Genomic DNA, 23,751 nt, shown 5'->3' with positions numbered 1-23,751 from the left:
CTCTGTGTAAACGCCCCGACGCTCACCATCAGGCCTTGCCTGCACGTCCTCCCTTCATCCCTGAGCCCTGGATTTCTTTATCAGCTGGATTTCATTCTCAAGGCGAGCTCATCCTTCTGGAAGGCTGCTGTCTCCTGCCTTCATACCTGACTGGTGTTTCGCTGGGTCCAGTCCACTTGGTTATACTTTGCGTCCTTGTGCCCTCTGCAGACATTGCTTCATTGTCTTCTGGTTGCGGACACTGCTATGGGCCCTGCCTGATGTTCTCCTCCTCTTGTAGGCGATGTGCTTTTTTTTCTTGGACAACTAAAGAATTCTTGAGTTCAGTAACTTCACTCAGCCCTGTTGTGTTGCTCTACTCCTCCCAGGACCATGGGTCTCATCTCTAAAAGGTGATTTTTAGCTTCCCAGTACACAGACAATGGCACTGCTGAGAACCATAGATTCGGCAGCTTTGGGTCACTCACCGGAGGACTTGCAAAGGCTCTTGTTGCATCTCTCAGTCTTCAGTGGACCTACCTCTCAGAATCTCAGTTAATTTTAGATTGCACAAATAATAGACATATCTGTTCTTTTTAGGGCCAGAATGTTAAAGATAAAGCTAAAGTCTATTTTGGCAACTAACCCCAGTTAAGATTCTTTCCCCTGGACCCCAGTGGTAACTACTATCGTGAGTTTGAGGTCTATCCTTCCAGACCTTCTAAAGCTGCTCTTATATTTTAGTGTAATTATGTTCTGTCCTATCACAGAAGAAATAGACCTTGCTCAGGCTGGTGTATGAATTGTTGGGGTTTATTCAGAATAGTCTGGATGTGTGTATTCATAAGAGCTGCTGCTGGACTGAGTTTTTATTCTATTGACGAGCCAACACAGATATTAACAAAGTTATAACTATAGATATTGTACTCTTAGGAATAAAGCCTTCACACAGACGTTCCCAGATACCAGTGTCTGCATGGTCTGACTTTTAGTCAAAAACAGACTGCATGCATTCAGGTCATTTTGACACAAACTCATTTTAACAATCGGACTGTACAAGACGTTCTACCAGCTCGTATCCATGGAGGAGGCCATAGAACATGGCAGAGCTGGGAGGTTTCACTGCGTCACTCTTGGAGAGACCTAGCCATCAGGCTTTGTGTGTGTTTTGTAAAGATCGTACTAAATAAATCATAAGACAACTTTGTGTTTCTTCTATCAAACTGGAGCTTTCTTCATGTTGATACGTATCCATCTTTCTAGATTCATTAACTGTAAGACAAAGGAATGACTGAATGCTTGAGCCACCAGCTGTTTGAGTACATGCTCCTGGAACATTCTTTACGAATGAATGGAGTTCACTATAAGACGGTGCCTACTCGCACCCCTTCTGAGGTTATGAAGTTCCATAAGGGCCTTGCTGGGTCGTGGAGCCAGGGCGGGGTGGTTCTGGGGTTCTGGGGGGGGGGGTTGTTTCCAGCACACTGACCATTCTTCGGCCCGTATAGCTTCTCCCTTTGTTCTTTGCAGATGACATGGCGGAACTCCTCCTCGGGGAGTCGAAGCTGGAGCAGTACCTGAAAGAGCAGCCCCTGCGACAGGGGGCCAGTCCCCGAGGTCCCAGGCCCCAGCTGACTGAGGTCCGCAAGCATCTGACCGCTACCCTGGACCGAGGGAACCTCAAGGTACTGTGGGCTTCTGGGATGAGGAGGGAAAGAGGGGGGATGCTGGCTCCACCTCCTCTGAGCTGTGTGGTTGGGGGTGATCCCCACAGACCTGGGCAATGTTCAGAGCATGTCTGTGCTGCCATGGCTTGTCTTCTTGGAAGCAGGCCAGCTCCCTGTGCTATTGGCCTGTCAACCCCTAGGCCGGCTGACCACCTTGTGGGGGCTTCAGCCCAACAGAGTCTGATGAGAGCCTTTAATGACACATTATCCTGAAAAAGGGCACTAATAAGCTGTTACCTGTGGCCCAGAGCTCAACCTGACCCTGTTCCACTATAGGAAAGAGAGAAGTTAATCAGGAGTGCCACTTACTGCACAATTTCCTGCCTGAAATATGTGGTCCATGAGTATCCCTGGCTGCTGTGGCCTAGAGCTGTGTGGGGTTTCATACTGGTGACCGCAGGCCTGGTGCTTTGGTGTGGGGGGAACTTTCCTCTGCCTGACAATGACCCTGATCCTTAGGGCTCAGGAGACCTTAAGTACTGCGCCTATGTTCATCTACCCTGTTCTCTATTTACACCCAGCTTTCCCTGTCCCTCTCCCGTCTTTCCTTTCTTGCTTCTTTTGATTCCCCTTTCATCTCACCTTCACTTGCCCTGCATTCCCCACCCCCTCCCCCACCTCCAACACCATCCTCTCCGGCTGCCTATTGTCCTGGCTTCTTTTCAAGAAGTGCCCAGAAGTGGGCTACCTTGGCTGGCACGGCTGCTTCGCCATGCTCTGGCTGGTTACCTGTGTGTTCTCTGCCCTGTCACAGCGATAGATTACAGAATACACGCTTCCATAAGCTGAACAATCTAGCCTTGTATAGCTTGAGTTCCAAGGAGAAGGCCTAGGAGAGGGTGATAAACATTTCCTTATATAGATGGCTGGGTGGCCTCTTCTTTCTCTGCTATGAGTGGGGGCCAGGGAAGTGAGGAGCATGAGGCTTGTGGCTGTGGCCTGGGGAAGCCAGCCTCTCCTGATTGGACAGGAAGGAGAGCCCATCAGAGGCCTTCTGGAGCTTGCATCCTCTGGGGAGGGGACCCAGGGTAAGTAACCTTAACGAGCTGGAATGGCTCAACGAGAAAAGTTTCCCCGGGGAAAGAAAGCAAGTGCTGATTTTTGCACCAATTTGGAAAGCCTCTCTCCTTGGGTTATTTGGGTTACACTCCCAATGCAGTGGGCAGGACACACTAGGACGCCTGTGGAAACTTCCTTTTTTGAGAGAGGTGCTCATATGTTTTGTTCATAAAGCATTCCTTCCAGTTTTTTGCCCCAGCCCAGCCCAGCAGCCTAAGGGTTTTTGTTTTGTTTTGCAACAGCTTTATTGAAATATATTACACATGTCATATAACCCACCCATTTCAAGTGTACAATTCAATGGTTTTTAAGATACTTACAGAGTTGTGCAACCTTTCCCTCAATTTTAGAACATTTTCCATCACCCTCCAAATAAACCTGTAACCATTAGCAGACTTCTCCCATTCCCACCCTCCCAGCACTAGGCAGGTGCTAATCTACTTCCTGCCTCTGTAGATTTGACCCTTCTGGCCATTTCATATAAATGGGAGCATACAATGTGTCGCCTTTCGTGCCTGGCTTTCTGACTTGCTATACCGTTTCTGAGGTTCATCCACGTTTCAGCGTGTATCAGTGCTTCCTTCCTTACCATGCTGAGAAATACTCCACTGTGTGACTAGACCCCATTTTGCCTGTCCATTCTTCAGTTGGTGGGTGTTTGGGTTGTTTCCACGTCTTGGCCGCTGCGAACAGCACGGCCGCTGTGAACGCTTGTGCGCACACTTCTGTTTGGAGAGCGCCCTTGGCTGAGCCCCAGGGAGCAGCGCCCATAATATCATAGGAAAATGTTTTTTCCCTCCTCTTCCTTCTAGTCAGAATTCCTTCAAGAATCCAATCTGATCATGGCCAAGCTGAATTACGTGGAAGGAGATTACAGAGAAGCTCTCAACACCTACGCCCGGGTGGGCCTGGATGACTTGGCGCTGACGGCCGTCCCTCCATACCGGCTGCGCATGATCGCAGAAGCCTTCGCCACCAAAGGTGAGGCGTGCGCGGCGCTCCGTGAGCTTGGGGGGCTGCGCCTTGGAGCCAGCAGAGCCTCCCTGGGACCAGCCCTGTGACCCCTGTGCCCTGGTTGATTAATTCCCACCCCTCCCTTCAAGGCCACCGCTCGGCCCTCCCCTCTCCCATGGGGTAATTATAAGCCCAGCAACACATGGTTGCCTCAGCCTCAGTTCTTCAGTGGCCACTGAAGGAGATGAAGGAAAATCAGTAGTTTCCTGATAACTAATATGCAATTTAAGCAGGGACTTCTCTCGGTCGTTAAGATGCTGCACAACACGTACAGGGTTTCTTATCATATGACCAGTTGCCCACACGGCTGCCCACAGTTTTACTCATTAATGGCACCTCTGGGTTAATTAAGGCTAAGTGGTCGCTACATGTGGAAGTCAGTGTTAACAGTCAGTCATCCAGTGTTGATGTGCCTAGGGGCTCAGGGCATAGAAGGAAGGGTGTCACCCGATCACTATGAAGGCGTTTTACTCTAATGTGAGAGTATGCAGTCCCATGGAAAGAGAAATGACAGAGGCAGGACACACACATTATTTGACCTTTCCAAGTTGCCACTTCCTCATCTATGAAATGGGTATAATTATATCCACTTCCTAGAGTTGTGAGGATTAAGTCAAATAATGTTTGTAAAGCACTTACACAATACCTGACACATACTAAATGCTTACTAAATGATATTTTAAAATGCCAGTCCCAAACAAGGCAGCGAATGGTAAAAACAGGGTGTGGGTAACAGCTCTTCAGAGGCAATGGAGGTCACTGCAGGGCAACAGGGCCAGGAAGGCTTCCTGGAGGAGGAGGAGTACTTTGAATTGGACTTCGAAAGGTTATGGTAAGAAGGGGACCATCTGAAGCAGCTTCTCTCCCTCCTGCCACTGACTGTTCAAACCATGGATTGTGACTGACTGTGGCCAAGGTCCTGGGTGGGTTGACCCTCCAGAAAAGCAGGAAGCTGGCCACTTGTGCTGTCCTATGCAGTGGTGGACAGAAACCCAGCCCAAGGCACACGTAAGAGTTTGTGATGGGGGTGACATAGTCATCCAGTTCCCTGGGGAAACTCAACTACTGCCAGGTTCTTCTAATTAATCTTCTAAACATCCCTGTGGGCTGGGAAAAGATCCTGTCACTCCTGATAGCCATGCCAGCAGTTTAATGGGCACAGTCCTTTGAGGCTGTCTCAGGGGGTCTTGAGAACACCTGTCCTGTGTCTGCATCTGTCTGAATCATGGGGTGTGCTGGGATCTGTGCCACATAACTGCCCTCTTCTCTCTGGTGCTCACTCAACTACCTCATGTGCCTTCGGCTTGTGGGGTGTGTGTGTGTGTGTGTGTGTGTGTGTGTGAGAGAGAGAGAGAGAGAGAGAGAGAGAGAGAGAGAGAGAGAGAGAGAGAGAGAGAGAGATTGATTTCAGGCCAGGAACGATATTCTGCAAAGAGAGCAAAGCTTTTTCTGGCAGTTTCCAGTCCCTGATTGACCGGAGCCTGGTGGATTGTAGCCAGGAATTGGTTTGCTAGCTGGGGACAGGGGATGGCTCTAGGACCTGCTTAGTTAGCACCAAGAGCTCAGGTCTTAGTATTGGCTCTGATAAATCCTGGTGGTAGCAGACTGTCTAGAGATGGCACTGCCCGCTTAGTCTTGTGGCTCTCATGCAAAGTAGGCAAAGAAGACAGGAGATTTGGTCCCTGAGTCAGGCCCTGGGGGGATTTGTGGTTAGCAGTGGGCCCCCAGTTATGGGACTAAACCACTCGGGCTCTTGGGACACACTAGCTGGCTCCTGGGAGACCTGGCTCTGGCTAGTTGCTGACTTCTAGGCACATGCAGAGTCACACATGTACAGGGAGAGAGAAGGGTCACTTTTGCCTAGAGCAGGTGGCCTGCAGCCCAGGAGGCCAGGGGAGAGGCAGCGTGGTGTGATGGTTGTGAGCAGCAGTGCTGAGCTATCTGCCTTGGTCCAACTCCCTCCTCTTAACTTCTCTGTACCTAATTTCCCCCATCCACCGAGCTCTCATTGGGTTGTGAAGATTCCCTGAGACAGTATATGTAAAATGCTTAAAACATATGTGGCGCATAGTGAGCCTGATGTAAATGTTAGCTTAAAAGATAAGTGTTTGGTGGGGGGACCACTAGAAGTGACTCAACAACAGAGGGCATTGCCCCTCTAATTCATGGAGATGCCCAAAGAAAGGCCAGCTCTCTGAGTTCAAGAGGCTCTTGGCCTAGCTCTACGTAGGAATATTCTTGGCTGTTCTTTCTTCAAGATCTTTGAGAATTTTTAAGGGGAGATTGCTGACAAGGATTGGATGCATGTTAGTGTACAGAGTACTCTGCAATTAGAAGCTGTGTACCACTGGCCTGCCGGCACCCGAGGCAATGTGTCGGCTCAATGTTTCTAACACTTTTGAATTAGTTGTTATACTAACATTTCCACATTGGGAACAGTTAAAAACGTGGCTTTCTGTCTTCTTGGGAAAGAAGGCGAGAGCTGTCCCTCATTCCTCCAGGGTCAGGCCAGGCTAGAGCTGAGCACACCTGCCCCGTGGATGGGCGTGCACCCAGCCCACGCCCCTCCCCACGCCACCTGCATGCTGCTGTAGGTGGTGGAATTGACCTGCCCACTTTCATACATTCCCTAAACTATTCCTTAGTCACCTGAGGTCTGACTTGACCAGGGCTTTCGACCAACTCCCACATCTAATTCTTCCAGCCGTGGCCGGGAGCTATTCCCCCGGCCAGGTTATGTTAGCCATGGTTTATTGGGAATCAGAATAAACCATGGTTTATTGGCAACGTCATTACTGAGACGCTCCTATGGGCTGACACCATGTTAGGGATTTACTGCGTCTTTAATCTTCCAAATCCCTAATTTACAGACAAAGGAAATGAGACTAGGAAGGATATCAGTGCCTACTATGTGCCAGGTGCTGGGCCCTTTATTTGGGTGTCTCAGCCAGTTTTCACAACCACCCTGTGAGGTAGGCACTATTATTATTCCCATTTTACAGATGAGAACACTGAGGCACAGAGAGGTTAAATAAGCTGCCCAGGGTGCTGGGAAGTGGTAGATCCAGGCCCCGACCTCAGAGACTGGTTCCCGAGCTCATGCTCGCCTACTGAGTGGCAAAGGGAGACTCAGTCTGAAGAGTGTTCAACTCCAGAGCCCATGTTCTTAACCACACTGCCCTACTGGCACGTGGATAGGAACTCGCTTGGGGTCAGGTAAGGTTTCCTCAGCTAGAAAACATTCAGGCCATTAGAGAACATCCTAGATTTGTGCCCATTCCCCTCTTCTCATCCCCACGCCCCTTGTTCCTCCTCCTTAACCTCTTGCCCTTGCCCAGGTTTCTTCCTATAAGTCTGTCCTTCAAGCTCACATGTCCTATCTTCTCTGAAACCCGGGACTCACCCATTCAGAGTCAATCATGTCCAGTACTGTCATAGCGCAGTACATTAGGATTCCGTGAAAGTCATCTTAGAATTAGTTGTACGATTATCAGACACCCTGCTAATTGGTGAGTTCCTCGAAAGGAAGAACGCTGTTTTGTCTGTTTGACAACCTCAGAACTTAGCACAGTGTTGGCACATAATTGGTACTCGATTATTGAATGAAATTGACGAAAGTTCCCTTGGCTTTTTACTGAGACGACCCTCATGTAATCCGGGTGGTTCTGGGCACCTTTGCTCCTACCCGTCATGGTGAGATGGGTTTTCTTTGCCTATAGATAACATACTGAGCATACTTTGATGGGTTAGTCATTCCTGCCAATTCTGGGGAACACCTGTAAGAGCATGCTGACGTCACACCATAACGCACCCGACATGGATCTTTCCCAAAGGATGTGCGTTTCCGTTCATTTCTGTTATCAGGGAGCTCCTAAGTGGATCTCAACACAACTGCTCTCCCTACCGCCCCCCGCCCCCCAATGCCTTCCTCCTATCTCTTAAACCTAACAGAGAATGGGAATAGAAGAAATGGAGAAACTCTTCAGCTTCTGGAAGTATTGGGTTAATCAAGTGAGTAGAGATTGTTGCTGTGGGATACAGATTGAGATATCAAGTGAAATCTCCAGGACATTTTGAGTAGCCACAGATGTTCCTTTTCCAAATAGGGAGGCTTGGAAACAGTGGACACGTGGCTGCTGTCTATTTGGGAACTTAGATCTACTGGACATTTGGGACTTAGATTTACTACAGCTGGGGCAGTGGGAGCTGGAAGTAGCTTGCCTTCCTAGAGATGGCCTTTATAAATGCCGTGGTATGTACCCTGTTGTCCTAAAGGGACCAAAATGCATTGGCTCCAATACGAGTGAAGGCCTGTCACAGTCCTGGGATGGTCCAGCTGGTCAAGGCGGGGGCCAGCTGTGTTCTCTGAGGTTACTGTGCTCCCCATCTGCGAAGGCACAGTACACATCTGTGTGACTGAAGCAGGGCTGCTGGAATGTTGCAGCTCGGAAAAGGGGAAGGAGAGATGCCTAGGGTGAGTGGAAGTAACACACATCAGTTCTGCCGACAGTCCATTGGTGAGAAGTCACTCAGGAACATAGCCGTCAGGAACCTCTGTTAACATTTTAGTCATTTTAGTGTATTTCTCTATACTCATCATATGTCTGAATTTGTTTTTAATAAAAATGAGATTACACCACATATACTGCTTTGCGACCTGCTTTTTCCACTTCACTACAGATCATAAACACTTTCTGTGACAAAAAATACAATTGTGCAACGTTTCAGCAGCTGTACAGCATTTCATTGTACCATAAGCTATTAGGTTGGCGCAAAAGTAATTGCGGTTTAAAAGGTAAAAAATAATTGCAAAAACCGCAATTACTTTTGCACCAATCTAACATAATATATTGCACTAAAAAGCCTCTATTTTTAGACATGTAGGTTGTTTTCAGCTTTTCACTGTTCTGCATAAAGCTGTGATGAACATGCTCCCAGCCTGGGCTTTACGCTTCTTCTCAATGATTCCCTAGGAGGGGTTACCGGAAGTGGAGCTTCTGGGTGGAAAGAGAAGTCTCTCCAGACTGCCCTGCAGAACGCTGCCCCTGTGTGCTTTCCTGTCGCCTCTTGTTCTGGCCAACACTGAATAGAATCCATTTGGCCTGAAAGGGAACATTATTCTTCAGGTGTTTGTTGAGTATAAGATGTTTGGAAAATAACGAAAAATACAAAGCAGAAAATAAAATCAGTCACCATACTGCCACTCAAGCTAGTGAACCACTTTTAAAGATACACATATCTTTAAATATATATAACAGGTATAAATGTATAAGCATATACTTACATAATATTTTATACATAGCTAGGATTATTCCCTATATACTATTTTATATCCTACTTTTTTCACGATGTGTATATATGTGTATGTACACTTATTGTTCCATGTCATTAAGCATTTTTGAAAACAGTTTTTAATGACTGCACAGTCATGTGCCTTATGGGTATTTCTGAACCAGTTAAACCATGGAACGTGTGTTGTTTCAGTTTTTCATATTGCAAATACGCTATATAGCTTTTTAAAAACTGTTGAGATAGTCACATACCATAAAATACATTTTACAGTGTACAATTGAGTGGTTTTTGGTATATTCAGAGTTGTGCAGTCATCACCACCATCGATACTAGAGTGTTTTCATCACCCCAGAAAGAACCCTGTACCCGTTAACAGTCATTTCCCATTACCTGATTCATGCCCCCCAGCCCTAGTCAACCACTAATCTACTTTCTGTCTCTACGACTGCCCCTTCTAGACATGTTGTATAAATGGAATCCTATGATACGTGATGTTTTGGGTGTGTCGTCTTTCTAAACTTAGCATGTTTTCACAGGTTGCAGCTTGTAGCATCCCTTTTTGTGTCTGAATAAGGTTCTATTGAATGGATTAGACCACATTCTGTGCATTTTGTGAACCCATGCATCAGTTGGTGGGCATGGGGGTGTTTCCACTTCTGGTCTATTGTCAGTAGTGCTGCTGTGGACATCTATGTACAAAATTTGGACAGATATATGTTTTCATTTCTCTTGGGTATGTACTTAGGAGTGGAATTACTGGGTCACGTGATAACTCTGTGTTTAACTTTTTAAGGAACAACAAACTGTTTTCTAAAGGACTGCACTACTCTGATGGTTGATGGTTCCAATGTTTCCACATCCTTGCCATCACTTTATTATCTGTCCGTTGGATTACAGCCATTCTAGTATGTGTGAAGTGGCCTGTCATTGTGCTTTTTATTTGTGTTTCCCTAATGAATAATGGTGTTGAACAATTTTTATGTGCTTATTGGCTATTTGTATGTCTTTGGAGAAATATCTATTCAGATCTTGTGCCCATTTTTTAATTGGGTAATTTGTGTTTTTATTATTGAGTTGTAATGGTTCTTTATATATTCTAGATACAAATCTCTTTACAGATATATGTTTTTAAAATATTTTCTCCCATTCTGTGGGTTGTCTTTTTACTTTCTTGATGGTGTCCTTTAAACACAAACGTTTTAAATTTTGATTAAGTCCATTTTATCTATTTTTTCTTTTGTGCTTTTGGTGTTGTAGCTAAGAAACCATTGCCTAATGAAGGCAAAGATTTACCTTCTATGTAAATCACAAAGTAAATCTTAAAGATTTACTTCTTTGTTTTCTTTTAAGAGTTTTATAATTTTAACTCTTACATTTAGATCTATGATCCACTTTGAGTTAATTTTTGGATATAGTGTAAGGTAGGGGTCCAGCTTCATTCTTTTGCATGTGGATATCCATTTCTTACAGCACCATTTGTTGGAAAGACTATTTTTTTTACCCCATTGAATTGTCTTGTTGAAGTCAACTGAACTTGAATGTAGGGGTTTATTTCTGGACTCTCAATTCTATTGCGTTTTCTATATGCCTATTCTTATGCTAATACCACATGGTATTTATTACTGTAGCTTTGTAATAAATCTTGAGATTGGGAAGTGTGAGTCCTCCAAATTTGTTCTTTATTTAAATGATGGTTTTGGCTTTTGTGGGTTCCTTACATTTCCACATAAATTTTAAGACCAAATGGCCAGTTAAGCACCCCCCCCAAAAAAAAAAAAAGCTTGCTGGAAATTTGACAAGGTTTATGTTGAATCTGTACATCAATTCGGAAAGTATTGCCATCTTGACAATATTAGGTCCTCTCTAACCCATGTCCATGGGATGTCTTCTTTAATTTTTTCAAAAATATTTTCAGTGTACAAGTCTTACATTCCTTTGGTTAAATTTATTCCAAAGTATTATTTTTGATGCTATCATAATGAGATTGCTTTCTTAATTTTATTTTTAAATTGTTCTTTGCTAGTGTATAGAAAATAAAACTGATTTTTGTATATCCATCTTTTATTCAATTAACTGTGCTGAACTCTATTAGCTCCAATAATTTTTTGTGTGGATTCTTTAGGGTTTTCTATATACAAGATCATGTCATCTATAAATAGGATAGTTTTATTCTTCCCTTTCCAAACTGGATGCCTTTTCTTTCTTTTTGTTGCCCAATTGCATTGGCTAGAACCTGCAGTACAATGTATTGGGTTGGTGCAAAAGTAATTGTGGTTTTTGCAATTATTTTTAACCTTTTAAACCACAATTACTTTTGCACCAACCTAATAGAATAGAAGTGACCACAGCAGAGATCTTTGTCTTAGGGGGAAAGCTTTCAGTCTTCCATCAGTAAGCATGATGTTAGCTGTGGATTTTTCATAAATGGCTGTTATCAGGTTGGAGTTCTTTATTTCTAGTTTGTTGAGTGCTTTTATCATGAAAGGGTGTTAGATTTTGTCAAGTGCTTTTTCTATTGAGATACTAATGTCATTTTTGTGCTTCATTTTTCTAATATGGTGTATTACATTGATTGATTTTCATATGTTAAACCAGCCTTGCATTCCTGGGATAAATCCCCCTTGGTCATGATACATAATCCTTTTTATATGGGTCTGGTACACTAATATTTTGTTGAGGATTTTTACATCTGTATTCGTAGTGGATATTGGCGTAATTTTCTTGTGATGTCTTTGTCTGGCTTGGGTATCAAGGTAATACTGGTGTCATAGAGTGACTTGTGACATGCTCCTTCCTTGTCTACTTTTTGGAAGAGTTGCTGAAGGATTGGTGTTAATTCTTCTTTAAACATTTGGTAGAATTCACCAGTAAGTCATCGAAGCCTGGGCTTTTCTTTATTGGAAGTTTTTTGTTTACTAATGCAATCTCTTATTAGTTTATTGCTTTAATAGATTTTAATAGCCTTTACTAAAAACAAAAATAGCCTTTATTTGTTCTCCACTTTCTTCTACTGTCATCTTTTCTCTGGAGTCCTGAGCCTCTCGATCATGGCAAACAATCCTGGTCAGAAAGGCATGATCTTTAGCTAGTTACCAGGTTTAGGGTGGAATAGTCTCTTCTACCATAATACCTTGAGTAGCAGCTCAATCATGTTATGAACTCAGTACAGTCAAGGAAGCAGCATCTCCTGTATTTCCAATTGATCCACAAAGTCAGCCTGGTAGATGAGTCCTATTTTTTTCCTGCCAGGGAACTTCCAGCCACTGCCAGGTTTTAAGTTGGAAGAAGGGCTTAATTAAGTTTACGAGCAAGAAAGATCTTTCTTCTAGTGGAGAATAGACTAGAAGGAATTAAAGATTATGGGGAAGGAGACTGGTTGGAGGGGTGAGTTGGCTTTGGCCCTTCCCCTCTGTTGTTCTACATGTCAGGGGTCCTGACTTCTGCAGCCTGTTTCTGAGGTGCCCACATCAGTAAGTTTCTGCCTGGGTTTGGCCAACAGGAAACAGTGGCAGGAAATAAGAGAGCAAGAGGAGAGAGAAGCCAGGCTATTTCTCTTTCTCTGCCTCAGGCAACATCTTTGACAGCAATTGTGTCTCTTCAGTTGCTCCACCATTGGCCAGACAAACCCTCCCTCTGTGGTTTTGGCTCCCACTGGGGAGCTTCTCCCGGATTCTGTCTCCCACCCATTAATTGCAGCTTCTAGCTTCGCAGCTTCAGGGCTCTTGTAACCCCACCTCCTCCCTCTGTCCTTTCCAGCCCCAGGCATGTTAGTGGCCTCCTGCTGTTGCCGAATTCTGGGCTGCCACACCATTCTCTTTGGCTTCTCATCTGTTTTATCCCTTATGTAAACAATCACCTAAGTTAAATTCTCCTTTATTTGAAAGACCTAGCGTGATTTATCCCAGCTGGATCCTGACAGATTTTGCAAAACCTTGGGTTGCCGTAGGCCATGGAAACAGTTTGTGTGTTATGGAGTTGGTGTGGGAAGGTGGTTGAGGAGGAATCAAGATGACTGTGAGATTTTTAGCTTAGCTCACTAGGCAGGTAATGATGTATGTAGTTAAGCCAGGTAAGGAGTGCAGGAGGAGGAGCCAATTTTCTTTGGAGTTGAACGTGATGACACCTCTTGACCACAAGGGGGCGTGTGCAGGGACCTATCCCAGTTCTGGGGCTGCTGCTTAGATAAGGGTCTCTAGGCTATTGGTTTGTTGTTGGTCAGGATTCAGGAATTGTCTGTTTATAGAGTTGGTTACAGCCCAAGAGTGGCTGAAGCTCACTCAGAGGACCACAGAGAGTGAGGGGTGCAAAGGCTGAGCCTGGCGCCCAGCGAGGTGCCGGCATGTAATGGGGGACCTCTACCTGTAGGCAAGGTGCCTGCCAGGGTTCTGGGGAAATGAAGGGGAGGAGGACGCAGATGACACCGAGCTTTCCCCTGCAGTTGATAGAGCTTAAAGCATGCGAGCATTTGTACATTTGTGGTCGATTTACATTCTTAAGTAGGTTGAAGGTGAGATGTGGTGAAGGCAGTAGTAAGTAGACAGTGGCCTGTTTGTCAGGCCAAGTCCGTCTGAGGTTTAATGCACCGCGGGAAAACCACACTGAGGTAATCACGCATAGACCCTTCCCCTCGCTCCCCAAATCATCTTTTTCCTTATTGTTGAAGTTCAGGTTCCTGATGGGTCCTCCCGCTAACTGCAGCACTTGTTGGCGTGGCTGTGCATTCTTCTAGGTTTTGGAGGCCATGTCCTGCTCAGTGCCACCCACACTGCTCCAGGCTGCCAGCCTGCCCGCTCACCTACCCTTGCCCCTACCAGGCCCATTCCTCACCTCTGCTTGTCTCTTCCCTCTAACTCAGGAGTCCTCCACCCTCGTGACACCTCGGTGACAACCGTCCCAGCTCCGCTGTCTACATCAATCTCTCCTTCTGGTCCACCTCTTCTTATAGTTTGCACCATCCATTTGACATTCAGTTTTTGTTGAATTATTTCACATCTGCCACTTGCCTCTCTCAAACTAGATTGTACAATTAAATCAGCAAATATGTGGGTGCTCTGAGTTGGACTGTGGGGCTGTGTCACATTTCAGCTGCTTGCTTTGTACCCCTGCGTTTGCAGCAGGACAGTGGCTGCTGCACAGGCGTGCTTGTGATGGATGATTCCTTAATCACGTGTCCCCGGCATCCAGGGGCACACTGTTGAAGATAAACTGTATCTGGGTGACATACGAAGTGCTTAAGCAAAACTACAGTGTTTTCAGTGTATTCTGAATCCTCTCCCTTTTAGATGAAAATAGATTTCGTTTGGGGACTGATATAAAACAAATAATCTTGTTTCTAACTCCTCTTCTACCCACACTCAGCTTCAGGTTGGATCATCCCAATTTGTGGTCTTTCATGTTGTTTGGCTCTGAAGAGTCCATTGCCATGGCTCATTTTCTTTGATAGCCGGTGACTCCTTAACGTTGTTTTCCCCCTTACATCGTGTGCTAGCAGCTGTGTTTTTCACTCATAGGATTTGGGTCCTTCTAGGCTCTCCTTGGGGCCTAGACTCATACAAAGATGGCAGGTTATAAAAGATCACCTAGTCCAGACTCCCATTTAGTATTTCAAAGCCAGGATTCGTGACTCCTAGTCCAGTGCTCATTCTGCCACCACCTATCATTTGGCTTCCATCATTTCCAAACCATGTCTGGTGTTCATTTTCTTCCCCCAAATGTTCCTGAGAAAAGTATCCATATTTGGAAAGCTCAGAGCTCTCTGGGGGTGGGAGCAGAGCACAGATTGTTCTATGAAGAAGGAGGGTGTGAGAGTTGGCTCTCCCGGCTGTCCACGTCACATTGGGACTGGTGCAGAAGAGCAGGAAGCTGTGATGGGCTGGGTCTCCCTGCACAGTACCTTGCCCCGTGAACCAGGCAGAGGTCTGCAGCTGCCCTGCAGGGCACACCGCAGCCTCGCAAGGCAGGGAGAGCTCAGAGGTTTGTTGAACTCCTACTATTGTACCAGATTCTGGAACAATATAATAGTGGTAAATTATTAGTAGTAACTACAGCATTAAAAAAAAGTCCCTCCTGCCCTCTAAGCACTTGCCCCTTAACGCCCTTAACTGTCACACCAACCCTGTGAGAGGGAAACGAGTAGGCTCCCCACTTAAGAGGAGTGAAGAGTGGATCCCCTGTTTCAGCCCGGGGTCTTTTTCTCATTTGCGGTCAGGTGCTTGTTTCGTAGATTGAGGCTGGCGTGTCATGTTTGTAGGAACTCCCAGGTACAGAGACTGCAGCAGTCAGACTGAAAGAGGCTAAGTTGACCTTGGGGTGCTGCGAGGTGCCCTGGTTTGTGTTGAGTGGCTCCCAAAACCAGTGTGGACGTCGAAGGAGTCTTGGAAATCTTCTTCCTGAACGACATACGCAGCACTCAGCCTTGTCATTTAAACAGTTTACTCTGGGCACGTTCAAAAACCTGAATTCCGCAGAAGAAGCAACAGCTCTGTCTGGGGCCACACCAATTGGGAATCATGACTTAGCAGCCCTCCGAGGTCGTCCCTGGAGTGCTGGCCGCTTCCACCAGGGGTCGCAGGAGCTGCATCCTTACAGGAGCGCTCACGCATGCGCAGAACTGCCCCGGGACCCGGCATCCCGCCCGCCGGCTCCCGCCTGTCTAGGGTGCCCGCCTCCTCCGGGCGGACTCGCGCCTTGCAGGTCCGGAAATTTGGATCATTCAGAGATTCCACTGGAGGTCAGGGATCGGAGAAGAAGGGCGAACTTGCCAGCAGTCTTTATTAACCTTGGATCAGTGAGCCTCCTAAGGGAGTCCTGGGCAGTTTCTAGAAAGCTGTGCCTTCCGTAGGCGTTTACACGCAGGCCTGGCTGGCTCTTAATTAGGCCTAGAGCTGAATCTCTGCTGATGTGCGTGTTTATTGTTCTTTGAGACGTTTGCAGAGACTCCCACGGGAGACAGCCGTTCAGTACATTAAAACATGCAGTGCACTTATCACTTGTAAAGAGACAGGATGCACAAGGATACTATACTATGTGTTCTGATAGCAAAGGTTTAGCAAGAGTTGATGGTCCTTTTTTTTTCAGAGATCGAAAAATCCCTAGTAATAAGGACTGTAGAGGCCCAAGGAAGATTTTCGTGGCGTATTTCTTGGTAGATGAATGTTCAAGTCTTGAAGTGACAAAATCTAATCCTGACCTTTATGAATTGAATATTCGCTAATGGCCATGAGCTTCTAGGTTTCCTGGAGCAGGACAGACAAGTAACCACTGGCAATGCTTCCTCCCTGGCAGAAAAATTCTTCAGTCTGTTGGGGGCTGTGTCCCAGTTGCTTGGACCTGCTGTGGTTAGTTAGCTCATTGGATCAGGGCTGAGGGTTTTCTCTGCCAATATCCCCATGTGACCTTGGGCAAATCACCAACCCTCTCTGAGCTTGAATTTCCTCCTCTGCAGAATGAGAAGAGGAGGAAAGATAGGGGATCCAGTATTTTTCCTTGAGAAGCTGCTTTTCTTTTTTTTTTTTAAAGTCTTGAGATTCCTTCAGGTGTAGTGAAAAAGGTTTTATAGAAAAGTCCATGAGTGGAGGGGGTGGGGTGGTATAGGTGGGACCAGGGGAGGCCTTGCTAAGTGCTTTTGCCATGTGCAAACCCCAGGAAATATAGGAGTAGGGGCATTGAGAGTGAGGGAGCTGTGAAGCCCTCGGCCTGCTGGAGATCTGCTGTGTAAGCCTTGTGCTAGCTGTTTATCTCGACTCTGATCTCTTCCCAGCTAGATTTATCAAGTCTGCAAATGGTGGGAAGCTAGATGCTGTAATGCATGTAGCCACTCATCTCAGGTTGCTAGTCAAAGCTTCCTGTTTATATTTAGATGGTGTAAGAAGAGTAAGAGCTCTTTTATTGCCACTGACCCATATTCATATTTAATATTGATTGTGTTAATAGACTCCTCATTGGTTCTCTTTTTGGAAGCAAGCAAAGACTCAGAGAGTCCAAAGAAGGCTTGTGGATTGAAGTCTTTGGTGAAGGTCTACTGAGGTGCTTGTTTTCATTTCTTCTGTGATACTGTGTCCCTCTTAGTCATGTACTTTTTACATCGTTTTGAAAATGTCTTTCTGCTCCATGCCAGTAGAGGTGGAGCTTCTTGAAGGAGAAGACCATGTCCCGCTCTGTGAAGCCCAGCCCTCGGCAGAGCACTGCACACAGACGGTGCTCAGTGAGAATTTGTTGAATGAAGAAAGGATAGGCACATCTTTTCACTGGCAGTTCTCATTCCTTGCGATAGTTGAGGCATCCAGCGGCTGCACTTCACATTGCAGGGATCCCTTTAGGTGATGAGTCTACTCTATTTTGGGAAACGAACTAGAACCAAGACCAAAGTTTACATGGCATTATGTATAATTAAGGTTGAGGGTCTGTGCTGCAATGCTGACTGTGCTTAATTCAAAGTGGTAGGAATTTGGGTGATTGTTATTTTCTCCATGCTTTTCTGTATTTTTCAGGTACCCCTAAAAAAAATTAAGGAGGATTGTTATTGCCCCCAGGAAAGGTGCTTATTAATAACAGTAGTTACTATTTATCAAGTGCATACAGTGGTACCTCGGTTTTTTAACGTAATCCATTCTGGAAGACCATTCGAGTTCTGAAATGTTCGAAAACTGAGGCACGGTTTCCCCATAGAAAGTGATGTAAAATGGATTAATCCGTTTCAGACCTTTAAAATCAACCCCTAAAACTGCAAATTTAGCATGAATTTTACTATCTAATGATACCATAGTTCCATAAAATTTACGGTGTTTGTAAACCGAAACGTTCGTCAACGGAGACATTCGAAAACCGAGGTACCACTGTACTAGTTGTATGCCAGGCACTGAGCTCAGCCTTTTAGTAATCATTCGGAGCAAGTGCTGTTATTCTCATTTGCTTGATGAAGTAACAGAAGCTCCACGGTGCTAAGTAGCTGCTCAGAGTCACAGAGCCAGCAAGTGGAGAAGCAAGGGTTTAAATCCAGGTCTGTCTACGCAAAAGCCCACGTATTTTCACTCCTTAATATTTTACCCAGCAGTTTGGCAGTTACACAATAGGTGTGATTTTTAGCACAAAGATTAAAAGTAACAAAACATAGGATTATCACATGACCTTCCATTCTAGGTATATAGATGAGGTGTGATCAAAAGGTACAGTGAATGTTTAAAGTTTGTTAGAGTAAAAGACACATTGCCATTAATCCCCCTCAAAATATTCCCCCTCACTTTGAACAGACTTATCCCATCGTTCTTGCCACTTTCTGAAGCAGTTATGGAAGTCCTCTTTCATGAATATCTTTAGTTGTGCTGTCGTGGCTGCCTTGATGTCCTGAATTGATTCAAAATGTTTTCCTTTCATGGTCTTTTTTACTTTGGGAAGAGTCGGAAATCACACAGTGCCAGATCTGGTGAATAAGGTGGATGAGGACACACCGTAATGTATTTATTTGACAGAAATTACCGTACCAGAAGTGATGTGTGACATGGAGCGTTGTCATGATGAAGGATGAAACTGTTTGCCCATTTCATGTTAACGTGTTGTTCGTGATTCATGATTTATGGCACACTTTAAAACACACTTTCTCTCAACCGTAGCTCACACCCGACTGACTGCACTGAACAAGTTGAAACTTGTCACACACTGTTACTAAGGGTCTATGTGCTGCTTCCTGTATTGAAGATCCCTGCCTTTCCGTTGGATGGCACTCGACAGCAGCATTCACTGTACTTTTCAATCACACCTCATAGTATATGTCCATACAACAACCAGTACATGGGTATTCATAGCAACATTCTTCATAATGTCCAAAAAGTTTCAACAATCCAAATGATTATCAACTGATAAATGGATAAATAGAATGTATTACATCCTTACAATGGAATATTATTCAGCAATAAAAAGGAATGGAGTGTTTGGAACTAGATTCAGATAGAGATTGTACAATATGAGGTCTTACAGTTAAGTCTGTGAACTAGCTGCACTGATGTTTCTAACCTTTTTTGATATCAGAGGGATTATTCATTATGAATTGTACCACTGGACAAACAGTTAACCAAGTTTACTATTTGGAAGTGCTGACAAGGCTACGTGAAAATGCTAATGACCTGAACTTTTCGCCAACAATTCATGGCTTTTGCATCACAACAATGTACCAGCTCACACAGCACTGTCTGTGAGGGAGTTTTTAGCCAGTAAACAAATAACTGTATTGGAACACCCTCCCTATTCAACTGATTTGGCCCCCAATGACTTCTTTCTTTACCCAAAGATAAAGGAAATATTGAAAGGAAGATATTTTGATGATATTCAGGACATCAAAGGTAATATGATGACAGCTCTGATGGCCATTCCAGAAAAAGAATTCCAAAATTGCTTTGAAGGGTGGACTAGGCACTGACATTGGTGCATAGATTCCCAAGGTGAGTAATTCAAAGGTGACCATAGTGATATTCAGCAATGAGGTGTGTAGCACTTTTTCTAGGATGAGTTCATGAACTGAATTATCCAACTTTGTTTTATGAGTGTACTAAATGCCACTGAATTATTCACTTTAAAATGGTTAAATTTTATGTTATATGAATTTCACCTCAATTTTTTACAAAAGTAATGAAGTTCTAATACTTACTATAATAGGTGTGAATCTTGAAAACATTATACTAAGTGAAAAAAGCCAGATACAAAAGGTTGCATATTGTTTGATTACATTTATATGAAATAACCAGAATAGGCAAATCCATAGAGACAGAAAGTGGAGTGGTGGTTTCCAGCATCTGGGGGGAGAGTGGGATGGGAGTAACTGCTAATGGGTATGGAGTTTCTTATTGGGGTAATGAACATGTTCTGGAATTAGCTAGTGGTGATGGTTCCACAGCTACGTGAAGATATTCACTAAATTGTACACTTTAAGCAGGTGAATTTTGTGTTATATGCACACTATGTCAATAAAACTGTTATATATATATAAATAATATGACAAATGAATAAAATGCTCCCACTTGGAGGCCTTCCAGTCTACTGTTCTCTAAAGAGCGATGTGAAGAACAGTGATAGTTACTGTTTTCTGAGTCCTTCCTACATGCCAGGTACTGTTCGAAGCACATAACATTTTATATAGAGAGTGTGCTGTGGATTAGGGACCGGGGACCTGGCTCGAGCCCACATTCTTAGCCACTACATAGCATGCTTTACATATAAAGAGACACGTCAGAGATACGAGAGAGTATAAAGGCTAAGAGCGAGAACTTGGGAGTCAGAGAGTCTGGCTGGAGTCCTAGCTCTGCCACCTACGAGTTGTGTAATCTTGGGTGAGTCACTTAACAGCTTAGTACGCCAGTTCCCTCATCTCTAACATGGAGATGACAGTAAGTCCTCCCTCGTTCTTCTGAAGGTTAGAAAAATCATATCAAACTGAGAACAGTGTCTGGCATGTAGCTAAACCTCACTACATGTTATTACTATTGTGTGGTTACTAAGTAGAGACTTAAAGAGCATAAATTCAAATTGCAAACTCATTTAGTGAGCCTTTCAGGCTGAATTAGCATCTCACGTGCTCACAGAATTATGGAAGGGACATTGGAAGATCATCTGCTCTAGCAAGTGAGTGTCTAATTCAGGGCCTGGCATCCTCTTCTGTTACGAGTGTGTGTGTACGCGCACACCTCCTGAGAAGAATGTGGTGACTCTGGAAGGAAGACGGCCATTTCTAAAAGCACTCAGAAGGGGCCAAACTTGGCTTCCAGCCCAGAGATCACCAGGGATCATAGACCCTCAGCACTGGTAGGGACTTCACAGGAGCGCTAGGCCAGCCTCCCTCCCCTGCCCCCAGCATTTGGTGGTTTCCATCGGCTGTCTCCTCTTTACGCTTGCTGAGGGGCTTGTCCTCCCACTGAGTTGAGTATATCTGACACTGGGAGCGCAGCCATTCTAGAGGTGAGAATTCAGGACCAGCAACCTGGGGCTGCCTTTGCCTGGACTTTGCTTTAAAGATCTCAAATCTCTTTTCCTGAGTTTCTTTTCAACCTTAGAAATTGAGACCCTTGGAAATTGTCTTACTGTCTTTGAAGTCCATACCATAGAACTGGGTTCTTAGAGACATGGTATTATAATAAAGTTTTTCTGGTACTTCCAATTATAAACGATCCTGTGGGTCATGGTACAGCAAAGCTTCAGGGTGTACCTGTCCTGGGCTTGGTTCCCAGAGATGTGGTTAAAAAAACGGAGGAAACAGTGCCTGATGTTGTAGTACACGGTTCACATAATTATATTTTAGAGCCTTTCATTGTGCTGTGTAACTTCATATGAAATTAATTCTCTGTTCATTTTAATGTGTTTTTAAAACACATTAAAAATCCAAATATTTGTTTTGATGTTAGTCTTATAAAATTATACAGCTCAAGATGTACCATGTTTCCCCGAAAATAAGACCTAGCTGGACCATCAGCTCTAATGCGTCTTTTGGAACAAAAATTAATATAAGACCCGGTCTTTATATTATATTATATTATATTATATTATATTATATTATATTGGCTATTATATTATATTACATTATATAAGACCCAGTCTTATATATAATATTACATTATATTGTATTATATTATATTGTACCAGGTATTATATTATATAAGATCCGGTCTTATTTTAATATATTATATATAAGACCGGATCTTATATTAATTTTTGCTCCAAAAGACGCATTAGAGCTGATGGTCTGGCTAGGTCTTATTTTCGGGGAAACATGGTACGTATCTCAGTAGTTCAGTCCTTCAGGACAGATAAGGAGTGGGAGGCGCTGGGATCCAGGGAATTGCCTGGGGTGATGCAGTTCTTGGTGGAAGGAAAAATCATGCCCTAGGGCCCTGGACTTTGATTTCTGTGCCTTTCCGATTTGAAGCTCATTTTTATTTTCACTGCTGTTACCAGACACTGAATTTGTTTTCAGAGACTCAGTGAGACACCGGATATTGTGAGCAGCCTTTTGTAGTCGGATAGACCAGGACTGCAAACTTGGCTTTATCATTTACTAGCTGTGGAACCCTAAGTTCAATCTTAGCTATAAAACACTGTTAGCACTTTCCTAGCAGGGTGGCTGTGGGGATTATAGATGGTGTGTGTCAACCCCAGGCAAGGTGCTGGATTGCACCTTCATAAATGAACCTTTCTCATTACTGAAACTGTTCTGTCTTACACATACCCAGAGCAGTCTCCTAGCTGAGGGACCCTGAAAGAATTTGGGGTATTAACCCCTCAGTGATCACTGCATTTTTTGGCACTGAGATGTGTAGCTCTCCACTTCCTCAGCCAAACCTCCATGGCTGGATGGCCCTTGGGGAAATAATATGGAGCTTCCTTTCAGAGATGATGAGACCTTGATGTGGAAGGAAACAAAGGGTGGGGTTCAGTTTGCTGTATTATGTTCTGTAAGTCACACTTTCATAGAGCAATCCAGAGGCTGAGCCTTGAGCTTTGAAAGAGTCCAGGGTGCCAGTGCCCCTCCCAGCTGTGAGGTCCCGCTGGCCTGCTGGTGCCTGTAGAGTCCCTTTGCTTTGACACTCTACCCTGCCTCCAACTCAGCAGGATTGTTTCCTCGCAGGTATCACCCAGGGCAGGATACATTTGTCCCAGCTCCTGGCTTCCTTATACTTTCCAGTTCTTGCCCCTGCACAGACCTTAGGCAGGTCACTTAACTTTCCTGACCCTTTCCACACCATTGGAAGGAGGATAGTACCTATTAAAGAAGACCAAATAGGTTAGTGCACTCAGAAGAGCTTCAAAAGCAGTCAAGTATAATCTAAATGATTTTCTCATCCTTAATTTAAAGTGTGTTACCCATCATAGAAAGGGCCTTTCAGAAGTGAGTCTGTCTGTGGGAATTTTCTCCTGTGGCTGGGAGATAAATTTTGGGTCCCTTGGCTCCCCAGCGTTCTTTCAATCACCGCACGTGTTCAGCCACATTTTTCACCCATGTTTTGAATTTGGCCTCGCTGATTGGTCGGGAAGCACTGAATTGCTACTCTTTTTGTACACAGTTTTGATTTTTGTACCTACAGATCTTACTGAGATGTTCATTAGGTATTCCTGTCGCACCAGCTATTTATCCAGTCTGCTTTCCGCTTTTTTTGGTCATTCATTTCTCTGGGAAAAAAGAAAGTGAAAACATTATTGATAAAAGCTTTCCAAACTGATAAGGCATCATCTGACATTTTAAAGAGGGCCAATTTGGACCATGACCTCAGGACTCTGCTTCTCAGACAGTGTTGATCTGATCCCAGACACTTGAAATTTTATAGTCTAGTCCAGAGGTTCTGCAAGCAGCTTTTGACAGAGAATCAGATATTCTGGAACCGAGCTGCACAGCCATGCACTGTGGTCAATCCAAATTCTGCTATTGCTCTGAGATGTGCCCAATGGTGCATGGAATGAATGTCAGAGCATTTGGGAGAAGGGAAGGAACAATATTTACCATAAAAAGCCTTCCTACACAAGAATGGACTCCCTGCTGGGATCTCATTTGCCAGCCCAGCCCTTAGATGTTCATGTACCTGCCTAATTAGAACACAAACCCATAGAAAACACTTGTTTCTTCTCACTGTGGAGGACCAAGTTGTATAGCTGGTTTGAATATTCTTACCAAGCATGCGTGGCGATGGATTGTAACCCTCGGTGA

At 44.5% G+C, this 23,751-nt stretch overlaps 1 protein-coding gene across 11 annotated transcripts in view; it reads left to right on the top strand.

The window, feature by feature from the left end:
• TTC7B (tetratricopeptide repeat domain 7B) overlaps positions 1-23,751 on the top strand; it is a 239,125-nt gene that overhangs the window by 21,210 nt on the left and 194,164 nt on the right. For 10 of the 11 annotated variants that reach the window (XM_074327043.2, XM_074327049.2, XM_074327048.2 and 7 more), the window contains exons 2-3: positions 1,510-1,664; positions 3,578-3,746. In XM_074327043.2, the coding sequence (XP_074183144.2) occupies positions 1,510-1,664; positions 3,578-3,746 (324 nt within the window). Of the gene's footprint in view, positions 1-1,509; positions 1,665-3,577; positions 3,747-23,751 lie in introns of those variants that run through there. The other variant, XM_019744959.3, reaches the window with a different exon arrangement.

This window comes from Rhinolophus sinicus, chromosome 3 (genome assembly GCF_057876585.1).
Source record: "Rhinolophus sinicus isolate RSI-liver-muscle chromosome 3, RSI-T2T, whole genome shotgun sequence".
NCBI lineage: Eukaryota > Metazoa > Chordata > Mammalia > Chiroptera > Rhinolophidae > Rhinolophus > Rhinolophus sinicus.
Note: the sequence above shows the minus strand (reverse complement) of the source record. Positions and strands in the feature narration are given on the sequence as shown.